This window comes from Apteryx mantelli, chromosome 2 (genome assembly GCF_036417845.1).
Source record: "Apteryx mantelli isolate bAptMan1 chromosome 2, bAptMan1.hap1, whole genome shotgun sequence".
In the NCBI taxonomy this organism is placed as follows: domain Eukaryota; kingdom Metazoa; phylum Chordata; class Aves; order Apterygiformes; family Apterygidae; genus Apteryx; species Apteryx mantelli.
This window is the reverse complement of record NC_089979.1, coordinates 160,299,511-160,325,887: the sequence shown is the minus strand read 5'-3', so window position 1 is coordinate 160,325,887 and position 26,377 is coordinate 160,299,511. Positions and strand designations below refer to the sequence as shown.

At 37.0% G+C, this 26,377-nt stretch overlaps 1 protein-coding gene across 7 annotated transcripts in view; it reads right to left on the bottom strand.

Moving 5' to 3' along the window:
- LMBR1 (limb development membrane protein 1) overlaps positions 1–26,377 on the bottom strand; it is a 79,505-nt gene that overhangs the window by 20,165 nt on the left and 32,963 nt on the right. For all 7 annotated transcript variants that reach the window (XR_010883534.1, XM_067291939.1, XM_067291940.1 and 4 more), the window contains 4 exons: positions 10,165–10,291; positions 9,637–9,705; positions 7,307–7,371; positions 6,042–6,114 (listed from right to left, as the gene is read on the bottom strand). Coding sequence is in view for 6 of the 7 variants with exons in the window: in XM_067291939.1 (XP_067148040.1) it covers positions 6,042–6,114; positions 7,307–7,371; positions 9,637–9,705; positions 10,165–10,291 (334 nt within the window). In the remaining variant the exon portion in view is untranslated. The remainder of the gene's footprint in view (positions 1–6,041; positions 6,115–7,306; positions 7,372–9,636; positions 9,706–10,164; positions 10,292–26,377) is intronic.

The window sequence follows — 26,377 nt, the reverse complement described above, 5'->3', positions numbered from 1 at the left end:
TTCTGCCTCTCCCTTCTTTTCCTCAGCCTCTTATTCTCAACAAACTTGGTTTCCATACTGTTGGCCTCCTTGTTGACATGCCAGCTGCTCATATCTTCTTTTGACCATAAGCCATTTTGGCTGATTTGGTCAGTCTGTGCTGTTCAGCTGCCTCTGACGACCACAACCAGATCTTCCTCACTACCACCCGTTGCACCACATTCTTCTATGCTCCTTTTTATAATTTACTTTGCGTGCATGTCACTAGTAACTAACTCCTCAAACCCTACCAGCTGAAAATGGACAACTGTAATTTTAGCTCCTTTCCCCCCTGCTCGTCTTCTGCCTTTCTCTCTTTACAAAAAAAAGTTGCTCAGCTGATCTCTTCCTCCAATCCCTCCATGTACCCTAGGAAACCCAGCCCATTTTCCCTCTCCATCCTTTGCTCTTCAGCCTCCTATTCTCTTCCAACTGTCCATCTTTTCCAAAGCAAGTATACAGTGGTTTCTCTTCCAGACTCCAGTTTATCTTCAAACACTGCTCAGGGTTCAAGCAAGTGCTACAGCTTAGAAAAGCTGACCAGAGATCCTCTTTTTCAGTTTTGATCTCATTACCTCTTAGCTTTTACTCTTCACAAACTGCAAATACTCTAAGATCGGTCAGAAAGAGGGCTCCACCCCCATCTTTATCCCACTCATATCCCTTTTATTTCTGAATCCTGCCACCTGAGAATAAGAGGGCTCATATATTCCCTGTCTATTCCAGGCCAATCTCATTCTGCCAAAACCTTTGTGGTAGCATCAGCTCAAGGTCTTAATGAACCCTAAGTCCTCTCTATTATCTTCTTTCTTGATTTACGTTGACACTCTTCTGCCTATCGGCCATTCCCATACCCTTGGCATAACCTTTGATTCCAGGTTAAATCATAACAGTAGTGTCCCAGATGCTTTTTTCCAAAGGGTCTCTAATAAATTTCCATGAGACTAATAGTTTTGTTCAGGCTTTTATCTCATACCTTAATCATTTGCCTACAAAAACTAAACAGCACTTAGGTTGCTGGCACACTAACACTACTTTATGGCCCAGTTTCATTATTTCCTTATTCTCTGTTGCCTGTTGATCCATCTAGCAATATCAGTCCAAGATGAGAGGATAAGCTTCTCATCCCAGCTAACCCCCACATCCTCCATATTCTTGCAGCACCTACCACGGTAAGGCCTTACCTGAACATCAAGATAAAGAAGAGTATTTTTTGGAAAAATTTTTGAAGCTTTTGCTCTTTTTGTTTCAGTGCTGATTTTTCAATGCAGTCAGATTTTCAACCAGGCATCCAAATGCTTCAAAATTATTTTTGAAATGTTTAATTGCATGCCTCTCATAGGCATTTTTTGCATACAACACATCACTTCTGTTACACATGAACTTGCATCTTTGACACCAGTGACATAGCACATATACAAGAGTTACCAAATAGGTAAGTATCTCAAATAGGGATGAACCAGTAAGACCTACAAAAGCAGCTTTGTGGCAACATTTATTCACTCAAATTGAAGTATCTACAATATAAAAGTCAATTTGCTTTCTCAGTGCATTTTATTAAGTAAGCAAAATGAGGGCTTTTTTTGGAAAAGTTTTTTAAATAGGTCTCATCATTATAAAAATAAGCTTTTGTACTGATGTATTCCCTGCACATTGATTTAAAAAGTCTAAAACATTTGTTTTGTAGAATGACTAATTACTATTAGTTAAGTAAGGAGGCTAGCTACAAAGAGCACAGTGGGAAAAGTGTCATGAGCTTTAATGGAAGCAGTTGAAAATATCATGTGAATAATTAAAGTTAGCATTTGATATTTTTTTCTTCTTCAAATTAACATATAGACCTCTGGGGAAAAGCCTTATTCATGAGAGATGTGCTTTTCCCCCTTCAATATAAAAATTCAGAGCTCAAGACACCGATATCCATGGGAGTCTTTCCGGAAAACAAAGTCAATGTAATCACATTAGGTCCCAAAGAAATACTTCAGTAGAAATTGGGTCATATAAGTGCTGTTGTAGTTCCTCCTTAAAACTAGTAGCAAACAACAGGTTGTTATTCAAAAGGATATTTTACAAGAGAGGAAGGCAAAGTTTTAGATCAGTCAAAAGAGTATTTGAAAAGGATGCAGCTCAATTCTTAAAGCTCTACAACATTAGCTGTATTTCAAACATGCACAAAGTTCAATGTCAGCGCTGTCTAGCCAATAAATCAAATTGGTAGACGAGACTTGTTTGGACTAGCAATGAAAAGTTAGAAGGGATTCTCCAAGAAAGCCACAAAGCAGCTCATTTAAGGTCAATTTAACGGTATTATTCTGTTTTTCTTCCAGCCCCGACATAAGATTTCAGTACCTCAAAGGAAATTGTAAAAGTATCTATTTGCATTCCCCCTAGGTGATTGGCAGTTCAACACCAATTAGTTCAAAATTACACTGTTACTAGCGTGCAATAAAAACAACACCTTTCATCTTTCTTACATAGGTAAGGATACCTTCAGAGCCAATAACTTTGATCAAGTAAGTATTTTTGATCCTACCCCACCCGTCTCTTTGGATTCAGGAAAACTAATAGCTGAAGGCAACTTTTTCTTTTAATATAAAAAAAGTCCCAGCTTTATTCTTCTGCTGTAGGAGTGATGTGGGTACTGAAATATAATACACTGGAAACAAATGTTTTTCCCAAAGCCCAGTATCTCTTCAATAGATAAAAATACTAGGGTAGATAACATGATCAAACTTCTCCCTCCCTCCTCACTTTTCAGTTATGCATCGGAGATATCCGAGAAGGAAAAAAGTTTCCACAAAGAAAATATGCTTTCCATAGTTAGATTTATTTTCAAATATGAGGAGGTTTACAGAAAACTCTGTCAACTGCACCACAGCCATGACAGTTACAGCTATACTAATAAAGAAGAGCACAGCTCATACAGCTAAATTCTCCTCCTCCTCCAAAACCAGAGACTTTACCCAGCCTAGCCAGTGGAAACGATGATTCATGCTACCCCCTGCTATGTCCAGGTGTTGTCTGAAAAAACACTAGGACAGGCCAAAGCAGTGCTAGGAGTGTGACAGCAGTTATTCCACCAAGAATTAATCAGTATTGGCAATCACCAGATTGAGCCTGTGCTCATCCTCTTTAGTTTTAGTAAAAATTAAACTCTTTGGTGATTCATATAAGTGGAGTATATATTTCAGAACACTTTATTGCTAAACTGTCCAGCAAGCTTACTTAAACTAAATCCCTTACGCACATGTAGTATTTCCACTGTTAAAACTGTGGAACAGTTGCAACAGCCACAGCATGGGAAGTCTTTAGCCTAATACATCAGCTCTGATACGGTAACAAAAACTACTGCACTTACGCAGTCTTCATGTTAAATCACAGATTATGGTCTCTAACACTGGAGGACTACATTTATTAATGTAATTAGCACCACACCTTAACCTCCACACATTTTAACAAAATGCAGTAAACATTGTAAGCATGAAGTGCTTAAAAGTCTCCATAGTTCTAGCAAAAATGATATTTGTTTTTCTGGTATAATTTGTATTAGAAAGAGTTCTGGCAGAGAAGATGAAGCTTTCCATCCTTGCCACATAAATGAGAACCATACTTAAAATTACTTAAACAATTACTCATAAAAACCTTGCAGAATAGTATCTTCCTGCACATACAACATTTTCCCCTCCACCTACACGCTATTTTCAAATTTAGATTTTTATCTAATATTCAGCTAAAGCCCATTAATTTTCTCTGTATACCAAACTATAGGTTTTCAAGCATTCCTTTAGATGGTGGTGCCAATGTCATTCCCTCAATAAGTGAAACGTGAGAGAATTCAATTTCCTCTCCTGTTGAAGGGCCTTTAAGCCCTATGTCCTCTGCCTCTCAAGAGCAGGACGGCAAGAGCTCTATGGAATATGGACAGGCTACAGTTCCGCATCATGTTGACTTGTAAACTGTTCACCAGAAAATAATCAAATCTTTTGACTGGTGGTTAAGGAAGCCGCCTGCACATCGCCTAACTCCAGCTCCAGCTCACAGACTCCTACAGCCAAGGTCCACCTCACTAACAATCTTACCGAATTGTAAGAGAAAAACACTGTTGCATAGACTTCTAAACAGGAAAAGCAGCAAACAAAGTCATCTAAATAAATATATTCTCCACCTGAATGGTGGATACCGCGCTGCACTACTTCTAATAGATACTTGAAAAGCTTTACCGAAAAATGACCCAGCGGTTATTCCTGTATGTAAGCTTCATCACCATGACAATATAAAATATTCAGTAACAAATATTTTACAGTTGCTAGCTAATATCAAACACATAGAACAATTGTAATTACCTCATCACAGCTTCAAAGACATTCAATGTATGCACCTTTGTGCATGTGTGCACATACGTGCACGTGTCCGTATAAAAACACAGCTTCCAAAACAAAGATGAACGTTATTTGCAGGACGCAATCTGCCACAAGTAGCCAAGAAATACAGCAGACCTCATAAAATAACCAGAAGATTAACAGCCTCAGACAGTCTGGGATCAAAGTACAATGATGAATGCTATGAAGATGCTTACAACTTCAGAAGTTTTAGTAAAAATGTTTCAAAAACTAATATTTGCCCTTTGTGAATGAATTAATAGTAGTTACTGCTGATCACCACCAGTATTTCAATTTCTCCAGTTCCTCATCTGGAGTTGCACAACACTAGGAACATTCCACAAAAACAAACAAAAAAAGAAAATCTAGCAAAACCTAGCAATCGGCAGGGAGGTGAGAAGGGAAGAGAAAATACAAAAAGAAGTCTGAGTATTGAACTTAAGCCCTGAAACCATGGTTGATTTTAGCAAAAATAAGTCATTACTTTTCCCAAAACTTTCAACACTGGAATAAAGATAACCACCACACTCTATTGTTAAAGTCACCAAACACAATTATTCCCCTCAAAGAGCGTTGATCCAGACATACCAGAAGTGCCAAAATTAACATGGAAATCTGAAGCCAAAGTTTGAGCCTAAAGATTATAACAAATTCCCTGACCAAGCTATTTCGAAAGAAAATACATACTGAGATTTATGAGAAGAAAAGATTGAGACAGATGACAGAAGAATGGAGAGTACATGAGGAATGGAGGAAATGAAGAAAATTAAGGTTAAAAAAAGTCACATGCCTTTCAGAGAAGTCATAACAATGAATAAAAGTCATGACATGAATATTCCTTTTTATCCAATCTGAAGCAATTGTATAAGTTGTGGATGCCTCATCCATCCACACATTTAAAAGCAATTCAGAAGAGAACTTGAACAACATGATCACCAGATTAAGAGTTAGAATCAATACATTTGCTGTAAATGGTGTCCGCAATGCTGTAGTATTCTTTATCTTACAAACTAAAACTTCATACGGCTCTTGAAATACTTCAAAACAAAAAACATGTCAAGAAGTGCAAAACTGTAAAACTAAACATGAAACCTAAAATATTTATGTAATCATTCGTTGTAATGGTTGCAAAGCTCCTAGAATTGCATATAGCTCCTAGAATGTGAAGAACTGTTGGTGTATTTAGAATTTAAGCTAGTAATTCGTTAAACAAAACTGAACTAAAACAGAAAAAACCCTCCAAATAAAAAACAAAAATCTCAGTGCAGTAAGCTGAGCCTCTTGCTAATATTTTCTTTCTTCAGACAAGGCTAAAATATAGTCATTTACCAACCCAGACTGTTTTGCAGTAAGGGTGGTGGCTCTGCTTAGCTACTCAATTTACTTTTTCTCAGTCTCAGAATATTCATGCATTAGAGCTGATGAACATGCTAATAACAAAACCATCCCAGTCTTGAACAACATAGTGAGGAACTCTGTCCTCATGGTCCCACAGAAGCAACAATCAGTATGTAGCAATCATTATAAGCTTAAAATCTTGAACTTCTCTATTCTGAGAAAAGTGGCTATTTTCTGTTGAGATCAATACTCATAACTAGAGGTTCTCTAAATACTGTATTTGAAGCAATACTAGAACACGCATACCATTAAGTCTCCTCTGAATTGCTTCTTCTTCTAAAGTGATGATATACATCTGCTCATCTAGGTCTTCAAGGATCTGTATTTGGAAACAGAAACATGAATTGACTGAATATCAGCAGAAACATTCACTTGTTTCTCTGACTGCAGTAAACTAGTCAAGGTTGTTTTGTTTCAATAATGTTTATTTTGAATATACATCCTACTACTTTACAACATTGATGCAACAATGAACTCCGAAGAAGATTATTCAGTTCTACTACAGAACTATTTCTTCACTGTAAACTTAAGTTTTTGTTTTATGCTAAAATTGTACATTCAATCTCAATCTAAAGACATTTAGGGAACAGGGGAAGGGACAGGACATGTGACCTACGTTCAAATCATTCTACATTAGAAAAAGAGATTAATAACCTATCAACCTTATTCAATCTGATTTAAACAAAAATAACACAGATTTTGCAAAAGTAAATTCAAAAGCAATTTTTCATACAAGCCAATATTTCAAGTTATGTACATTGCTACTGGAAGTTAAGAGCAAAATCCATAAAGTCTGTCTGCCTTAGTATAATCAAGTGCTTTGACTTTAAAGCTTACAGACAGCAAAAGATTTACGTATATTTTCATTAGTCAGTTCAACCTTGAAAATATAAGGAAAAGGGACATAAGACCTAGATGCACCCAGATTTCAATAAATACAAGCTAGGAAACATGACAGCAAGGCCACCAGAGCATTTGTGCACAGTACAGACCTTCCCTGCCCTCGCATGGAGTTCCCTACAAGGACGGTATGGTATCCACACTGAAGAAGTTCTTACAGGCATCAAGGACCTACAGCAAGGCTAATGTCACTAAGGACATAAGGAGTTCCCTTCTCCTTGTCCTCTAGCTTTAGTTTGGTCTCATCTCCTTAGCTGCTGAACTTGGAACAAAAACAAACCACTCAAGCACTTTTAAGACTCAGATGTAGGCAATACTGGAAACAAGCGTTAATACTAGTAACAGTGGTAAAACTTGGTAAACTAGAGAAAGTCTATACTAGTAAAAACTTTTTTCTCTAAAGACAGTCTTCTGTTCTATACAAAAATTTAAGCATGTATATAAATACTACCTATAGAAACTTAGATGACCTGAAGAGAGAATTATGTAGAAGTACACACATTCTGAAAAGGATAAAGAAAAAAAAAAAAACAAGAGACACCCCTTAATGGGATTATGCTACTGTACTTCCTAATGGATAGCGCACGAGGGCAAAATTATGCCACACTTACTGTTGGCTTCACCAGCAACTGGCCCATTACTGCAAACATCCGTGAAAGCCCCACTGGTGTGCATACTGCAGAGGAAAGATGACATGGAAAAGAACAATTTGCAAGTCCAAGACTCTTTTTTTTTTTTTTTTTTTTTTTTTTTTTGAGGGATTCGAACTCCAATCCAAACTTTAAAAAAAACTTACTGCTACCATATGCATTTTGAAGATGATGAGCACTTCTCGGAGAGCATAACTGAATTTTTTTGTCATCAGGGAACAGCATACAATCAGATATCTGAACTTGCCCAGGTAATTATTTATTCCAAGCATGTGGCACCAGAGGCTATGTCCACACTAGTGGATTCAGCAGTGCCAGGAAACATTCCTGGGCATTAAGACTTGGTTGTCTACACCAGTAAATTGCTAGAACTATCCCTGGCACGATTTTGCCCCAGGCCAGTCAGCTCCTTCCCAAACAATTCCCAGGTGCAGCTCTGCAGCTCACCCAGCCCAGGCACCATTAGCACTAGGGCAACATGCACACCATCTCCTCCTCCTGGGAATGGCAGGACAGGGATGCGGATGATCAGTGCCAGCGATCACCTCCCATGTATTTAATCTATCAATACAGATGCAGCAACAGTGTTAAGATCGTGAAGCTGCTTCGCTATAGAAGTTATACAGCAACTTCAATTGATAAACTTAGCTATCAGTTTTTAAGCTACTTACTTTTCTTAATGAAATAAAAACTGGCCTTTTTTGATAGTAGCATGCATTAAATGAGAGTTTCCAGGCATAGCACATATTGGGAGAAAGGCTCACAAACCATGATTTTTACTAATAATTCTCCAGTATCAACAGTTTAGGAAGAACAGCCTTCAAGTATTGAAGGCTGTAGGATAGGGAAGGGATTTGTAACAGCAGAAATGAGAACAAAAATTTATGGTTTCCATTATCATGAGACAGTCTTGTCAAAAAAAGGAAAAGCACACAGATTAAGGTGATGATCACATTTGTTTTTATTAACTAGTATTTCACTATGACTATTGCATATTATGGGATAAATACAAGATTGAAGAGTATTCACAAAGGCTAACTTCAGCTAGTCTCCCTTGACTACAGAGGGAGCCTGCGAGCAGAGAAGAATAGGGAAAGGAAGTGATATTCCAAATCACTGGAAAAAGCCTCATCACTTAATTATTGATACTTTGCTTCAGCAATTAAGCAACTTTAAGATCTAATGAACCTCTAAACGCAGCCTCTACCACTTCCCCACTGCTGTATGCTGCCCTTTCAACTATACAGATACAAAAGCTTGGAGGGCCTCATACAACCAAAGCACTGAAATTAAGTTAAAAATAACTTCTCCAAAAATTGCTATTTAATCCCAACTATTTTGGTGATCTGGTTTGGTGCCCTGGAACACGTGCTATGTTTTCAGTTCCGCTGAAACAAACTGCAGGACAAATGTAGGAAGGTTGTAAGCCAACTTCTCCATCAAAAACTGTTTCGGCAACTCTTGTGAATCGATCTTGAACAGGCTGGGACATTCAGAACCACGTTTCTCACTTCTTTCCCCTCCCTCCATTAAAGGGGATTGCTGGAATGTCCACGTTCAGAGAACCTAACAAAACTCACTGAGGTCTCTGTGAGCAATACCTGTAAGATTTATCTGCCTAGTTTTCTGTAAATATCTTATAAACTATAATTTCCCACCCTTTCTCCATAGTGACAGCCCAGTAAGTTTTAGCTGTAAACTTATTTATAAAAACTGAAGAACAGGAGATACCATGATAACCCAGAAAGTGAGACTTTGTCTCCCTCTCAGCAATTCCATAGAAATGATTCAAAGGGGGCAACTGAAACTGTAATTGGGATTTGGAGCCGTTTGTCTTTCCTATTCCCCCAAACAGGTATGAGTGAACTCTGGCTAGGACCAGTTGGTATAAGATTATTCATTTACCACATTTGTTTTGCATACAGTCACATAACTGACATCCAGACTGGCCAGATACCAGTTTTGTGATTATGAAACCTCACTGTACTGTGTTCTAACTTCTGCCTATACAGGAACATTTTCAATTAAAATAGAAATAAGGATAGTTGACTGAATATAGAAGGACAAATTAAGTGTTCTAGAATAACTCAGTGTAAGGTAGCATTTGTTTTACAAACTTCAGAACCCAAATTTAACACAATGTGTTTCACTTGAAATTTAAACTCAAGAATGAAAAATAAAAATACTGTTTTCCACCTTTAAAAAAACACTCTTTCAACATGAAAAGTTTCCTTTACTCTTAAAAACAACAACAACAAACATTCATCTTTTGAAAGAATCAGAATACTTACACAGAAGTAACAAGCATCCCATCAGTGATATACAGGAATATAAATATGGGAGGTAGAATTCCCAGAGATCTGTAAAGAGAATATTGAGTGCAGCCTTGGCTTACTAGGAAGAGGCTGCTTATGTCACAAGCACAACTGAATTAACTTCTTTCCTTAAGCTTTCTTCTTCAAGATTAAACAACTGTATTCTGAAGTATAAGCTAAGATTTACTCGGTTTGTAAGTCTGCAGGCAACTAAATCCCCTAGTACTGTTCCCACTTAAGTAACTTGTTTTTAACATAGATATAAAACAGCTTGTCCACAAGAGCACAGAATTTCTCAGCTTGCTAAGAACAGAGATAAAAAACAAAAACACTGAACAGAAAACAACTGTATTGACGAAACTGATACATCTTCTCAACCTGTGCAGAACTGGCACAGGATTTACTAGAAATACATTTAATTGAAAACATCCACTTCCATAATTAAATAAGTGCATGTGTGCATGGTTTTTTTTTTTTTTTTTTTCTTAATTCCAAATTCCATACCATACAAAGACTCCATACTGGCAGCATCATTGTCTATGAGAGCTGAAGCAACCCACACGATTCCAAGGATAAGCAGTGCAAGAAGAATAAGCATTACAAGAGTTTCCAAAATGCGTGCTCGGATCCCCTGTGGGCAGAAGAGGGGAGAGGGAAGAAAGAACACAAAGAACTTTGAAATCAAATATTTTCATACATAAGAAAAACACAAATAAATAACTACTCCTTATACTGAAATACTCACATTTTATATACAAAAAAGCATAATATATAATGTACATTTAAAATACATTCCTCCATGTACATAAAAAAGGAAGTACTTATGGCTTTATAGTACCCAGATTGCATTTTTCCCCTTAAAACCACAGAAAACTGTTTTAAATTACATATGCCTCACAGTCCTCATTAATCTCATTATTCCATAAAACATTCTTTATGCTGTATGATTTTGCTTGAGCATTTTTAAAAGATGGATTACTTTTCTAATACTTTCAGCAAAGAAAGTGGATTAGCAAATTTTTATCTATAATTCCAATCAAGGGAATGGAAAGCCAATTATGGCAAATAGCCAAATAGCCCAGCAAGCATTAAACCCTGCATAGGTACAATGCACCAATTTACTTAAAATACATTCTTCAACTGAAATTGCTTCGGCACCACTCCTCACAGTCTACAGAGCCCTCAAGCGTACGGTTAGAGTACTGCTCGGTCGCAGTCTGCCCACGTACTGCTGCCGCGGTCACATCCACTACAGCCCATCTTTACGTGCTCCAGAAGGAATGAAGTAGGTCTCACTCACAGCACAAAAATCACAAGTCTATAAGGTTACATTCCAGCACTTGCTCGCTAGTCTTAAAATGTCACAACACAAATAGCGCAGTGTTACAATCGTAAATCTAAACATACACAAAAACATATTTGTTACTAATTAGGCTGCTAACATACTGTTGGGACATAATAATACTAGTATTGTTGGGACACTTTCTTCAGACATCCTTACCATTAACTGAATATCTGATTGCTTTTCTTATAATTATTTGACCTGTATTTTTCTTGGATTTTCAGCGTACACCTCCACAAACAAACCCAATCTCTTGTTCATCACACAGTTTCACCCCAACTTGTGCACATTCAACTGAAAAAAAAAAATCTACTTTGTAGTTAAAAACAAGAAGTTTGCTTCACTTTATTTATTCTTGTCTACTTTATCACCTCTTCCCTCACTGCTTAAAACAAGAGAATAACATGGTATTTACTCTGAAAATTAGGCACTCTTCATAACCCCAGCAACCAAACATGAATGGAAACCTCAGACATCCCAATCATGTGCACTTATCTCCTATAACATGCCAACTCCTCTCAGCCATCAATCCTCTGCAGAACAGCTAAGATAGGAAAAAGGAAAAAGGAGACAGAACTTCACAAAACTCTCCCTGAAGGTTAGTTGAGCAGACCAAGTCAAGCTCCATAAAGGCTCTCCAACACTGAATTTCAAATTAAAGGCTGTATGGACAAGATACGTATTTATTCCTAGAATGTATTTCATATAATAAGCATGGCTTAGGTGTTGCTAAAAATTAAAAAATAAAATAAAATTTATAGCACTCCAACTGGCTTTCAGTCTTCCATGAGTTATTTTGAATGTGAGCTTCTAAGCCAAATATTTATATTTGAAGATTAAAGACATTAAATAATTGTATGCTAGTATGTTTTGAACTTGAGCAATAAGTTATCAGGAAACAAACAGATTACAGTCCAATCCTTGTTGTCTAAAATTACAAATTTCTCACTGATTTCAAAAAGAGCTAGTGACCTGACCTTAAGAGGCACATAAAATAAAACTTGTTAAAGCTACATTTATCTGGCATCTGTCCTTCTCTTCATGTAAGTACTGAGCATTGATATAGAGCCTTCATTTTATGAAGGAAGAAACCCACAAGATTAGAAGAATACAAAAACGTTCAAGGAGGCATGCAGAAAGTCCTGCTTCAAGCTTTCCAAAAACCCCAACGTCTCCGTTCCTCTCCCAGGCAGGGGAGAGCACAGATCTGCCTCCCGGTCTTCTGAAAGCCCTGGCCACAGAAAGCAGATTCCTTACTTCCTTTCTGTTGGACACATGAAGCCTGAGAGAGGTCGAGATTTGTTCAAGTTTCATAGCAACAGATCCTTCCTGGCAAACCTGGAAAATACTTCCTTTCACATGGAGCCTAGAATATTAAAACCCCTCCTTGAAATGAAGGAGAGTACAACTGTCCAAAAGAAGAAACAAGAACTACATTGCAATGGAGACTGCCAAACGTAAGTCTTTTTTTTCTTCCCCCCTCCATATTTAAGGAAGATTGTTCTCTGAAAACAGGTAAGATTAGTAAAAATAAATAATACCTTCCCAAAAAAGCGAGACAATCACAGTGAGTCTTCTGACGTAACCAAAGTATTTGTCCAAAAGTATTACTGACGCAAACTCTAAAAAAAGCAAGTTACCTGCCTAATGAGTCTTCCCCACTAGCAATTTTGTTTCCAAACTACTTTGAATAATTTGATCATCAGAAAATTAGATAAATCTTTTGTTCTCACTGGCTAAACCTATCGTCACACACAATATACCAACAATACTGAAGAGGCTCATGTTTGCATTGAAAAGCAGGTCTGTCTGCTCCAAGGGAAGAACAATTTTTGTATTATACAGACCCTCCAGACATGTTCTGCACACAGAATGATTCATACATTGATGATCATTTAAAGAATAATATTTTGAAAAATTTCATTGGAGCAACCAGATAGAAACATTCTGGGATAAGCACTAAGGATTACCTGGTAATTGTCCAGGTATCTTTTTTTAGATGCTTAAAGAATATAGATGAACAATTAATCTCAATTAGGCACCCACAAGACTGTGTCCTATTAAAACATTAGTGTTTCAGGCACATCTGTCCACACTTACATACATTAGTATACCTGTCAAATAACTGCTACCTGTAGCCTACAGAGATCTTCCCCCCTATAGAAAAGGCCTTAAGGAGTGAGCCTCAGGACACCCTTCCTCATTTTTATTTGCTGAAGGTAGTTTGTTTTTTGTTTGGGTAGTTTTGCATAATTATACCTCACAGGTTTAAAGCATGAATGTTATAACAATCACTAATTCGAGAACAAGGCAAGAACTACATTCCTGATTTTGGGAACAGAGAGAAAAATCAATTCAAGAAAGAGCTGCCTAACATTTCATTTTATTTCAGTGAAGGCAAAGCTATGCGAACAAACCTTGAAATTCACCACTAAATTCTCTGTTTTCTGAGCAAAATCATCTTCTCCGATTTTTCTTTTTTGCTTAGCACTTCTTCTCTCAGGCATTTCATTTTTCTTCTCTCCCACAGCCCTATTACATTACTCAGATTTCTTAGACTAAGAAAATGTCACAGCATATTTTCCACAGAGGATACTGTCACTTCTATTTCACCCAATACTTGTTGCAATTTTTGAACTCATTTACTCTTCACAATGGTTTTGGGTGAAGGGTACTAAATTTAGAGTCTGCAGTCTTGCAACAATCCCATCCAAAACAAGAGATTTCACATCAGAGTGTATACGCACACTGAATTCTTCTATACTAGACCTTCTCATTGAAAGTACATTAACTTGCAGATAACAATCATCAAGCTCTTCAAAAGACAGCAAGAGTCCTGTCTAAAACTGGAAACTTCAAACCAGCTTGTAAGAGCACATTTATTCTTGCTGTTCAGTCTACGCTATCCGACTCAAGGACAGAGTTAATGAATGAGTAGGATACGGAAAAACACGCAGTGTAGATATGCCAAACTACTTTAATTTAGCATTCCAACTACACAAGGAAAAACGGTCATGCAGCACCAAATCTTAAACTCAAAAGGAGCGACTGCATTTGAATCAGTGGAAAAAGTGCTTTGATTTGTCATCCTCAGTATGCAACTGGAAACAAAAAACCTTTACCATGCAAATGAGTGAGATGACCTACCCAGAAAACTGCTTCAAATGCTTGCCCCAACATAATAAGTGCATGTGGGGGTGGGAGAGAGAGAGAGAGGTGAGGGAGAAGGGGCAATAGTCACCTTTTACACTAGAGTTTAACACTTTAGTCAGGAGAAATTGTCTCATGAGCTCCTAGTCATCACTGCTTAACATTCCTATGGAAACTAAACTTATTACAAGGAAGAGGAATGGTAAGATAAGTCATATTTTTAGCTTTCCATATTGCTTTCGAAAAAGAAAATGAAGTTGTCCAATTCTTCATTCATTTAGTCTTCTTTTCCTAATGGTTCTGACAGGTAAGAACAAGGAAAGCAAGCAGTACACCACCAGCCAACTTGCATCACGTTTTTCAGAAAGTTGGTCTAGACTGCAACTTAGAAACGTGCAACTAATTCATTCCTAAGATGTCCTTTGTTAAAAACAGAATGTACATAACTGATTCACTATTTTATGAATTATTTAATGCAGTTCAACTTGCAGTGTTTTAGGAGGGATTTATCGCCAAAGCAAGTGTAGATTACACAGTAAAGAGCTAAGAAGATATTTACACAATGAGAATAAAGATTCTACTTTGCATTTATTCCGTATTCTAGTATTTAAAAAGAGAATTCAAAAGATGCACACTGAAACAAGTTAAAAAAAATCCATATACAGCTCATGGAGAGAGGCATATAGACAGCGACCCTGACATCACTATCAATTCAAATAAACTCCAGTTTAGTACAGCATTAACCACACAGCCCAAAGTACTGCTCTGATGCTGTAAACCTTCAGGATGAACAACTGTAGCCTTTAATGAAATATGTTCCCTTCCACCTTCACTTAGTTTAAGTTGCGTCAAAATATGTCGATAAGACAATTCCAAAAGAAAGAAGAATGGGCTAGGAAAGCAATGCACTCGCTTTATTTCCAGCAAGACAACCTGCATCACTGCAGTAGTTCTATTAGCACATCAGGTCTAAGGAGGTCAAATCACTTGCCTTCTCTTGGCCAATTATGACTAAGTTGGAGAAGTAACAAAAAGCCACAGCACCATTTTAAAATACTTTTTATCCTCTTACAAATATCAGATATTCAGAAGAAAACCACAAAATGTAATTGAGCTTGAAGTTATGTACTTCCATTCCCCATTTCCTTATATGTTATGGTGGGACTTCTTCATAATTGCATTACTGTACATAGAACTAATACTGTGACTTCACCTTATATCTGTGTGTACAAGTGGAACATGCAAGAGAAATGAAGGAGGAGTACCTAGAAAAAAAATCCTTTTGAAAAAGCTTAACTAAAATAAAACCTGGGATTGGAAAGACCATTTGTCAGTCAGGAAGACTAAAAAACCCAAATCAGTAACTGGGACATGGTCCCCAAAGTAAATGGATGAAGGAATACGGGTCATAGTTACTTCAGACACTCCAGGCAGATCTCAAAAAGCAAGTATGACACATACAGAAAAGATTTTGTTAGAGAGGAGTTCAGAACGGTTCCTCACTGTTGTAGGTGCTGCTCCTGCTCCCCAGGGATCTGCAGAGAACAGGAAAGGCTGTAAAAATACTAGAAAAGGAGAAAGAAGAAGTGGAAGTAAAATAGAGAGAAAGGAAAGGGGACAGCAATAATGTGAATTAAGAGAGCATTAGAAGTGTTAGAAAGAACCACCCAATCTTTGGTATTTCAGTTGTACATATATTTCCTCTGTAGGCACAAAAAACGAGAGGAATTTTGTTCCCAGCATGGGTTTAGTTGAGGCCATCCTTTGGGAACAGTGAACCACAGTTTTAAGGAAGGTGGCATTTCTCTTGCTGGACAGCAATTTTAGTTGTACTAGACTAATTTTAGAGTTCTTATCCATGAAGACATCTGACAAAACATGTTATCATTTCCAACACTACAGGCATATAAATTGATCTTTAACTGCTAAACAGGAAATCAGAATACATCAAACAGCTTGTAATTTCCTGAAATGAGTTTCAGATTATACGTAAAGCAAACCAGACTGCTGAAAGTGAGCTACCTGCACGGTTCTGTATTGGCAGGAAAGCAGAAGTTTGGCATCATCTAGGCAGTGTAACACACAGTCTCTCATGCAGAGAGAGAAAACACTACTCGGTCAACAGACACTTTTAGAAACTAATTACTATAATCTGATAGAAATAGCAAATAAACAGTTTATTAAAAAAATTGGGAAAAAGGTTGACATATGATCCCTCCCCCCCATTGAACTTCAAAGTTTCACAATCCAGACTCAGCAGCTCACCTGCCTTTTTCCTCACAGCACATTTTCAAAATTCGCCTTGTTCTTTAAAGCATGCGCTTAACTAAGTGAAATGTTTTGTTAAAGAAAAGACATTTAACGCATCAATCCCAGCAGCCTGGAACTTGCCAGAAGCCTAGTAATATCTGTCATCTTCTGTGTACACTAATGAGGAAAGATAACAAAAACAAAAGATGAACAAAAAGAGCATTTCAGGCTTTCAAGGCATGCCTACAAATAAAAGCTCTCTTAAGGACACATTCTAAGGATCTTGTGGTTTGTAAAGCCTTGGAGATACCCAACTCTCAGACCTCCACTTCAAAAAAAAAAAAAAAAAAACCTATTGCTGAGGCATTCAGAAGTTATTATATTGCTTAATCCTGAGCTACTTATACTGCTTGTATAAGTCGGCCTAAGGGTTCGTGTTTCCAGAAATGCCAAGTTTTGGCAAGAGACATTTAAATTACTTTAAGAAGTGTTCTGACAAATTTTTAGTTGCAATTCTGGAAGGCATCATCAAGAGTTTACCATACTTGTTTTCTGTGTTAGTCATAACAGGAACAAAGTCATCCTGGATAATAAATATTCAAAATATATTATAAAACGGCACTTGGCTAAAAAAAGGTAATTCTTCAGCTGGAAAACCCAATGAAGTACAAATGGCAACCAAATTAACTGTCCTGAAGGGATGACATATCATACAAGAAAGCCAAAAAGTATAATTACGAAGAAAGCCATTTCTCCTCCCAAGTAAATCTGTGTTAAATAGGATTACTATTATGCCAATTGCAACATATTAAGACATGCTTCACATTAAGTGTGCTCACACTTAACACCTAGAGGCTGGTTTTCAGCTTATAAGGGAACATATGTCTGGTGGTAGTTTCTTACAGCTTTTCAGCAAGGGAAAGGGAGATTTCCTGATAACAGAGACAAAGGGGGAAAAAATTCCTTTTTTGGCATTTTAAATTCTGTAACTATTTTGGATGGTATAAATGTAACAATACGAAATGTTTTGCTACCAAGTTAACATAGGTAGCAAGTAAAGACCTTGCTCTGCATGCTGATTGTCCAAAAGGTTCCAGATGTTTTGTGTAACCAGCAGTTAGCAGAGACTTCTTTCATCACTGCCATGAATCAGAAGATAGTTTCTCGCGTAGGCAAGAAACCTGCTGACTGCTCATCTCTCCATTAAGAGTCACGGACGAAATCTGGGAAGGCTGTAAAGGACATCTCTGACAACTGCCATTCTTGCATAGCTGCAGTAAAATATGCCCCATACACCCAGGGAACACACTGGCGCATCTTCCCAGCAGTGGCACAACCATGTGCCAGAAATCCACAAGTTCTCACTTTTCATGAAAGGGTGATTACATAAATCAAAGCAATCAAGACAATTTTCTTTTGCTAATCTTTGCTCTTCCAGTTGTGGTTATAAACACAAATATTATTTTCCAATAGTTTAAGCATTAATTTACTTAACAAGATTTCAGCACAAAATATGTACAAATAGTATTTACCCAGAGTTTTATGTTTTAACAGAAAAAAGAGTAGAAAGACTTGCAATAAACTAAATTCTCTTTACAGAAAAGGAAATATTCCTGGTTAAAAATAATAATAATAAAAGAACTACAAAGGAGGAAAAATTATATTTTTGTACCTCCTCCCCCTCCAGGAAAGAGGATTTTTTTGCTGGACCACTCTCTGGCCATAGTGATATCACTGAACAAGTTATTAACTCCTATAACAGATACTTTTTGTATTACCAAATGATAATACCAATGGTGTGTTACCAAAATACACGATGCATGGATTTTTGTTAACTTCACATTTTAATTTGGTTGCATATTGTACAAAACAAAGACACATCAAAAAACACAATATTAATGAAGTAAAAATTACAATGTGTTACTCAAAAACAGAGTCCTAACAATGTTTCTATGGTGCTGAATATCTAAACATAGTTCTGCTTGGACATCTTGACCTCTTGTAAGGTAGGTAAACATCACTTTTTACACTATGCCCTGACCCATCAGGAAAGCCTGGGAAACATTTCTGCAATCGCGGCACATTTAAAATAAATATGAAGCCTATTGTTTTCATGTGACAAAAAGGAGTCTTGGTAACCTTAAGATTTGTTCGGTGAGACATTTTGACTGCAACAAACACATGCTAACATCTGTAAAAGATAAATACCTCCTTTAATTCTAGTTCTTTAGTGCTGTTATCAGTTTTGGCACGGTGGGGGGCTGCATATTAACATAAACTTCTGGTTTTAGCACCTGATGCATGCCTTTCTCAGTCTGTTAGTGTTAGCAAAAACACAAGCTTCAAAAGCATCCTGTGCCCAAGTCAGTAATATTACTTCGAGCAATCTTTGTTCTGACGTATATTCAAGACACAGTGCAGGAGCACTTTTCCTAATAAATAAAGGAGAAGTACCATTCTCCATCAGGTAACAAGGAAACATTAAATTTAGCTTACTGATATTGGTCAAGGGGTCATTACCTTATGAGAGGAAACCCTTAACTAGTGCAAATTACTGACTCAACAGGAGCTGTAGTTTTAAGAACACATTTTTAAAATGTAGAACCAATGTCTCAGAACTATCACAGAACAAACTAAAATCTTCCATCAGGAAATAATGTATTCTGGAGTCAGATTCAAGCAATTGGAAAAGTTTCCTTGCTCATGCAAGAACCAAAGACTTCCAACTAACCAAAGCTTACTACATCTGTCTTTCCTAAGCATAGGATCTTTTTGGCTTGTGGAGATTTTAAAGATTAAAATGAACATTCTTCTACACAGCATGGTGCATATATTTTAAAGTTTGTATACATTTTCCACACAATGCAAATCTTAAAATTTATACTCAAAGCTTTTCAAGAAAGTTATGCAATACAATTCCCATTTCAGTGCTGAATTGACAGTGAGCTTATTCTATTTTAGACTTTAAAATCTCTAATTGTAAAGGAGCAATCAGTTATAAAATGTAGCGGCTGGCATACTCATCAAACAGGCTATCAGATCACCCTGCAACCTTTAGGATCATGAGATTAAGCTGATACTCGATTGGGTAACAGCGTGGGTATAGCTGAACAGAACTAAAGTCTTATAAACAGCATTTAATGTGAAATATTAAAAATAACTTGCTTGTGGAATTTATTAACATAGTGTAATTAACTGAAATGAAATTGAGGCTTATAATTTGACATGGGCTGGGCACAAATCAGCTGATTTTTTTGTAATATCTTTTCCCAAATAATTTCACACACAGTGGTTACCATTCTGTTAATGGAATGGAGGTAAGAAATCCTTATGAGAGTCAACCATCAGCGAGAAGAGGCAGCTGAAATCATTTATTGACACATTATAATTAACAAAATCCAGAATTTTCAAAGAAAAACTGAGAATCTAGGAGGGAAAAGCAAAAAGAAAAGAACTTGATGCTAAAAGCATAATAAAATCTTTCAGTATTGGTTAAGAACCACAAACCAATAAGCATGAGAGCAATGCAAATGAACAAATTTGTTCATTTGCCTGCCACATTGGAAAATCAGTTTTGATCAAACTGAACTTAATTTTGGTAAGAGACCAAACAAAGTTAACTTAGTTTGACTTCGAGCCCTTGTTTTCAGGAATCTCCAAGATAAACAAAGCAAATGAAGGATGTAACTCGCAGAACTAGAGCGCGAGACAAAGACGTCTTTATTGAGCAGATTGAAGAGGATATCTGTCCACAAGGCAGCACACCCACTGGAGTCGCTCAATCTGCCAAAGACAACTTACAGCCTCTCTACCATGTCCCAGAAGAGTATCCCAACCAATGTGTTATTGTATATTCTGGGACCCAGATCTGTCAGGCTTTCCTGTTGACACCACTGAATGCGAATAACTTGCTGCAATAACCCAAGACCCAAGCCGTACCCCTTGCAGATGAGCATCCGAGCTATCAGGATAGACAACAGCTCTTTCTCACTTTTGTTCCTAGGATCTATTTACCCATCCAGGAGGGACTCCAGTGAGATGGATTATGTGGGGATTCATCTACTGCCTGGCAGCTAAGGCAGTCCTCCCCCCCCCCCCCAAATATCTGGATTCAAATTACTTAAGGAAAGACAACACACCTTGCTCTTCTAGATCTAGGTATCTGTTCCTGCATATTTAACATAGAAATAGCATATTGGAAAAAAATTCCCTCAAAATTTTAATAACAAAAGACATTCCAGTTTCTTAAAATAAGAAAAAGCAACAGAATGAATATTGGGGGAAGAGGGGCCATACCTACTAGCTGGAAGAAAATAATTACAGCCTACAACCGTCAGATGCAATACAACTACCTTGCAGCAGCAGGCAGCCCTTGCCCATTTTACCAGAACTGTTACAAAGGGCTTATGTCAAAACTCCTATTAAAAAGGGCAAATGCAGATCTCCCATTGACACACGAGTAAAAGCAACGTGCAATCCAAACCTCTGGGGGAGAGGGGAAGGAAGAAGTGCAAGGGCACACAGGAAAGCTATGTCTGTCCCAGCGCTCCCCCTTTCCTCACCAGTTTCCTCCAGCTTTCCATTAGCTATGGCTCAGCCCTCACTGATTAGCTCTTACATGCACCACTCCCTCCACCTACTTCAAGTTTCCTAGACTTTCCAAAGCCACCTACTATAACACAAGAGCTGTGGGGTTTCTGACACTGCGAGTCTTCCTCCAACCATTTACTTTCAGATCAGAAGAAATCTTTCCTGTTAGACTGGAGTGATAAGATAAACAGATATTTTCCATCTTTTGTGGCCTGACAGAAGATTAAAATAAGTAAACCAAAAGTGTTATGTTAAGAAAGAAAAGACTTGGAATTTGTGACAGTGATTCTGGCAGGAGGAAAAAAAAAAAAAAAAAAACACACACACACACACACACACACACACACCCCCAAAACTGGAAGACCAGTTCGCCAAAGCAAGTGACCCTTAGAAGCACACAGGTCGCTAACAAAGTTCTAGAATAGAAACCTGAAGTTTTTTCAGCATGTCAATCTATTACTAACCCCCCTGCATGGGGGGTTTACTACTAAATAAAGTAATAGGCTGTCATGCAAATCCACACTATGGACTTATTAACTCCTTCCTTGTGTTGTCAATTCAGAGCAAGTGGAACACATACCAAGTAATACAGCTCTCTAAGTAAAGGTCTAAATATCAAACTACTGGTTATGAATATTAATAAAAAATCATTGCGCTATTATGGAGGGAATCAAAAGGGGTGTTTGTTTACCTAGTAAGGCCTCATTTAATAAAGCCTATTAAAAACTGCTTTTTTAAAAACATTTCTATGATTAAGATACTTATATGAAAACTCACTACTATCAATATCGAATTATAAGGCAATCCTCTTTTCTGAGAGTTAAAGTGGCACCTGACTTAAGTCTGTCAAGTCTTCTTTAAAATGAAGGAAAAAAAAAAAGCCCATAAAAGAGACTTAAAATAAACAATGTTTTTGTTTGTCCTGAAAGGCCATTATTTAATATTAATGAAGACAACTGTTTCCACACAGACTAATGTGAAAATACTCAAATAAAACATTCCTGACAAATAAAACAGCCATGCTTATAAAACAAATTGCCATGCTCAAATAAAAACAGTAGTAGCTCGATTTAACATTTCTTACCATTTAATAAAAGAAATCCAAATACTGAGAGGGAAGGGAGGGCACGTTCACATTGCCTACGTGTCTAACTTCGACATGCTAAGTTCTTGGAGGCATCTGCCTCCTTACATTGACTGAAACAGGGAACTCCGAGACCCCCCCAGTCAGTCATTTTAGGTATCTTACACATGTGAAGACTTGCTCCCTTCCCAAAGGAAGGCAAAAATTTAAGTGAATTGTCCTGTAAACCTCAGACAGTAAGAAAAGTTAACAAGAAATACATCTCACAGGTTTTAGATATACAGGTATCATCTACGACAAACAAAAGGGTTTGTGGAGGGCACCAAGAATGCTCCATCCAAGAACAAAATCTGGAAGCTATTCACTGCTGCTCATGGGGATTCAGCCAGGGGATGGTATCTAACAGCTCTCTCAATCATTTAAAAAGATACCACCAATTCCAGGTTAAATGTTTTGCTACATAAAACGCCAGGAAACAAGGATAAAATTCAATTTCTATGGGATTATGTTATTTCTAGAACCTAACGCTTTCAGTTTACTTCTATTGCCCACAGAGCAAATAAACAGGTGGTCCAACTATCAGTTCTAAAACAGAAAGATTCTAGTATAGCATTGATGTATTTAACTGATTTTTACTGATACAGAACTCCATAAGTTAACCTAAAATGAAGAATACTGTAACTTTAAAAAAAAGCACTATATTTATTCACTGAGAGAGCAGTGGGGAAAAGAGATTCACAAGTTATTTTAATACGTTTGCAGGGCTACAACTATGGTAAAGCTTTTAGCAAAGAATTATCAGAATTCTACAAAATACAGGCACACCAAATACAGCAGTTTTGTAGCAGTGTCTGAAACGTTCAAGTTCAGAAAGACGTAGGAGTGGGGAAAGCACAAGTTCAGCACTGCTTTTCCCTCCTGGCTCAGATGAGGTGGAATAACTAATGCTCCAGTATTAGCTTCTAAAACTAATCACTTTGGCAGATGACTCTACCTACTCAAATGCAAAAGTCATTTAATAGTTTCTCACAGTATGCTAGTGAAGGAACGGTCAGAAAACTGCATTATGAAATAACATTAAGTGTGTTCGGGACTTTCTTTGCAAAGTATTTTTGCTCCAATATTACTAACAATCCTTTTTTCATCTTGTAAATCTATTAATTTTTATAGCTCAAATGGATGAAAGTTTTGCAAGAATATAGACTAGCCTGACACATTTTGCTTTTCTACCTACATGAAAGAAGTTAATCAGAAAAAGGAACCATAATCTCAACCACATGAACTATACCGGGAGGCAGAATCATTGTTCATCTGTGAAATCGCAGAGGGGCAGGAACCCCAAAAAAGCTATGAAGAGTAAACTACACCATCAGTTTATCTTCTGTTACCTTATTTTCTGTAACAGACACTGAGGCCTCCTTAAAAACAAGGACATTCTAATTTATGGAAGCAATCAGGTGACATTTAACTACTTCAGCAAAACGGAGCCCAGATCACATCTCATCACATCTTGATCCATTGTGCGCAGCCACCAACATCCACTTATTTTCCTCCTCAGCCATCCCCAGATACACAACTGTTACATATATTCAGCGAATCATTGATCTCCTTATGGTAGGATAAAGAGGACAGGATTTGCATATAATGTCCACAACTAAGTTCAGCAAGACGTTTATTAAAAGATTTAAATATCTACAAAACCAAATTCACATCAAGCCATACTTTCTCAATAGCCGCAAGTTCCTCTGTTGTAGCCCTTCATTCTCAAACTTCTTTATCTTACTCTTATCAAAATCAGACTAGGCCCTAGCCTGAAGGCGGCACGCACATTACTTATGTACAGGTTGTCATCTTGCACAGATATATTCCTCGATGTCTGAATAGCCAAACCATGCAACTTGCACATGCTGAGTTAACCTTCTCAGGGTTTTTAAATATAAGCAATATTTCCAACCCCTTCTTGACCTACATGTATTAATTTTCATGTTCTTACTGTGAACCTTTTATATACAAAGTTATTTTCATATCATACACATCTCCAGTATAGTTACATATTCCAATCACAGGTCCTTAGAGGCAGGCCATACACTCACTTTTTTTCCCCCCCCTAATTTGCTGAAATACACCCTTAACATAAGAAAATTTTGTATGTGTGTGTGGAACTGCAAATAAAGGGTCTAAAAGTTTAAATTATAGTTTTAACATGTTTTCTGACATGTTACACTTGTCAACGTGACATGTTAACAAGTATGCAAAACCTTCTTATCCTCCATTTCCTAACATTTTATGAGTTGTTCTTACATTTAATATTAGAGGTGCCTAAACTGTCCTCTATATTACAAATTATAAAAATATTTTACATTTTGCTGTGTACATACTATTCTAGAGACTTCAGTGGAAGCAGAAAGCATACTAAGAGCCAAGATGTACACTATTTTTAAACACAAAATTTACCATTAAGTATGCCCTTAACTATCTACCTTGTATCTTAGAGAATATGTTATGGGTTTGTATAACTGTCAGTTAAACATGCTTTTATTTTAATGGGGGGCGGGGGGAGGGAAGAGGAGACCCTGACCAAGCTACTTGCCAAATCAGAACTCCAGAATAATTAGTATCTGCTTCTAAACAACAACAACAAAAAAACTAATAAATTTTAAGTATCATTTTAAAATGACTCCAGTTTAAAGAACTGGACCTCATATCTGAACTTAAGATGTTAGCTTATGTCAAAAATACAAAACCAAACAGCTGCCTTTGATGTGACTGATTAAACAACTTTTGTCTCTGGTATTACTAATGGAATGAGTAAATGGGTTGTAATATAATGTACAATAATTCAGTTACATACCAGTAAACATTTCACTGAGATCAGAGCACTAAAGTTTTAGTTCATGCTGAATGATTTTATAGACAAATAAATATGAGCTTAAATACCAAACAAACATACACTGTTAACAGGGTACCTTAAGACTATTTGGCAAGCCATTACTCACAGTGGCCTGTGGGTATTGCAGTCAAAGGTACAGGCAAGCATAAAATGTGAAGTCAAATGCTGTTTCCACCCAAAGTTCAAGTCTCTTAGACTCTCCAAGTCACTTTTCCAGAATAATCAAGCAAGACAAATATAGAAAATTTTTCAAATTCAAGATAAGTTGATATTAGAAGTGATCTGCCTGCCCCCTTCCCTGGTATTATGCTTTTTCTGTATCACGGAAACAATTACTTACCATGAAATATATCTTGAGATTAGCAAAACAGTTTTTGAAAAAAATACTTCAAATTTGGTTTTTAAAATGGATTTCCTGCATTGACTTCATAACAGACTGAAAAAATATATATATTTTACAGTATTCTATACTTGCAATCAACCCAGAGTTCTACTGGTATGCACAGCAAAACCCCAGAGTATTACTTTATTTCCCCTCACACACCCCCATCTATGGGAAAACATAGAAATTAGAATTTCCACGTCAACCAAGAAAGAAAGAAGCGGCTGCTTTACTAATTATGTTTATTATGATGTTTAGTTACCTAGAATTTAAAAATACTACAAACTGCAACACAATGCATTAGAAACTTACAGCCTTAAACAGAGTTCACTCTTATTATACAGTAATCTGGCTAGGAAAAGCCATCACTATTTTAAAATAGTGATATGTTGAGTGGGTGGAAGATCTATACACTGTGGCTACTTAGCAAGTTACAATAGCTTATATTTGTGGCAAAAAAAAAAGTTTCTTAAAAGCACCAGTAACTGCATTTTTGCAAAGCTCTAACATTTCACTTCCTCCAAAAATTTTATTCCAAAACACTTTTTTAAAAAAAAAAATCACATTGTAAAGAAAGAGAGGAGGAGGAGAAAAGAAAAAAACTGCCTTTATCAGCAGAAGCCACTGTATTTCAATATTTTGGATGGAACCTACATATTGAGTTTTACCTGCAAGGGCTAACTGCAACTAACCCAGGCAGGACTTTGCAGATACGACAGCCAAACCTTTATACAGTAGCAAGCACCAAGCAATAAACTGTTCTCAACATCGGTCCATCTCACCTGCCCTAAGTGTATGGATAAACCGCTATATTTAAGTGATGTTTTTATTAAAATAAGCCTCAGTGAGAATTTGAGAAGAAATATCAAGGAAAGGCAAGCAAAGGGAGAGACTAGCTGACACATAACAATAGCCAGTGAAATATTACTCTTATTTTCTGTAATAAACACCAAGATCAAAACATTATGCAAGTTAAATTTCCTTGAAAGGTTCCCAGCAGGAGTTTTCCTTTTTGTTTGTGCGGTATGC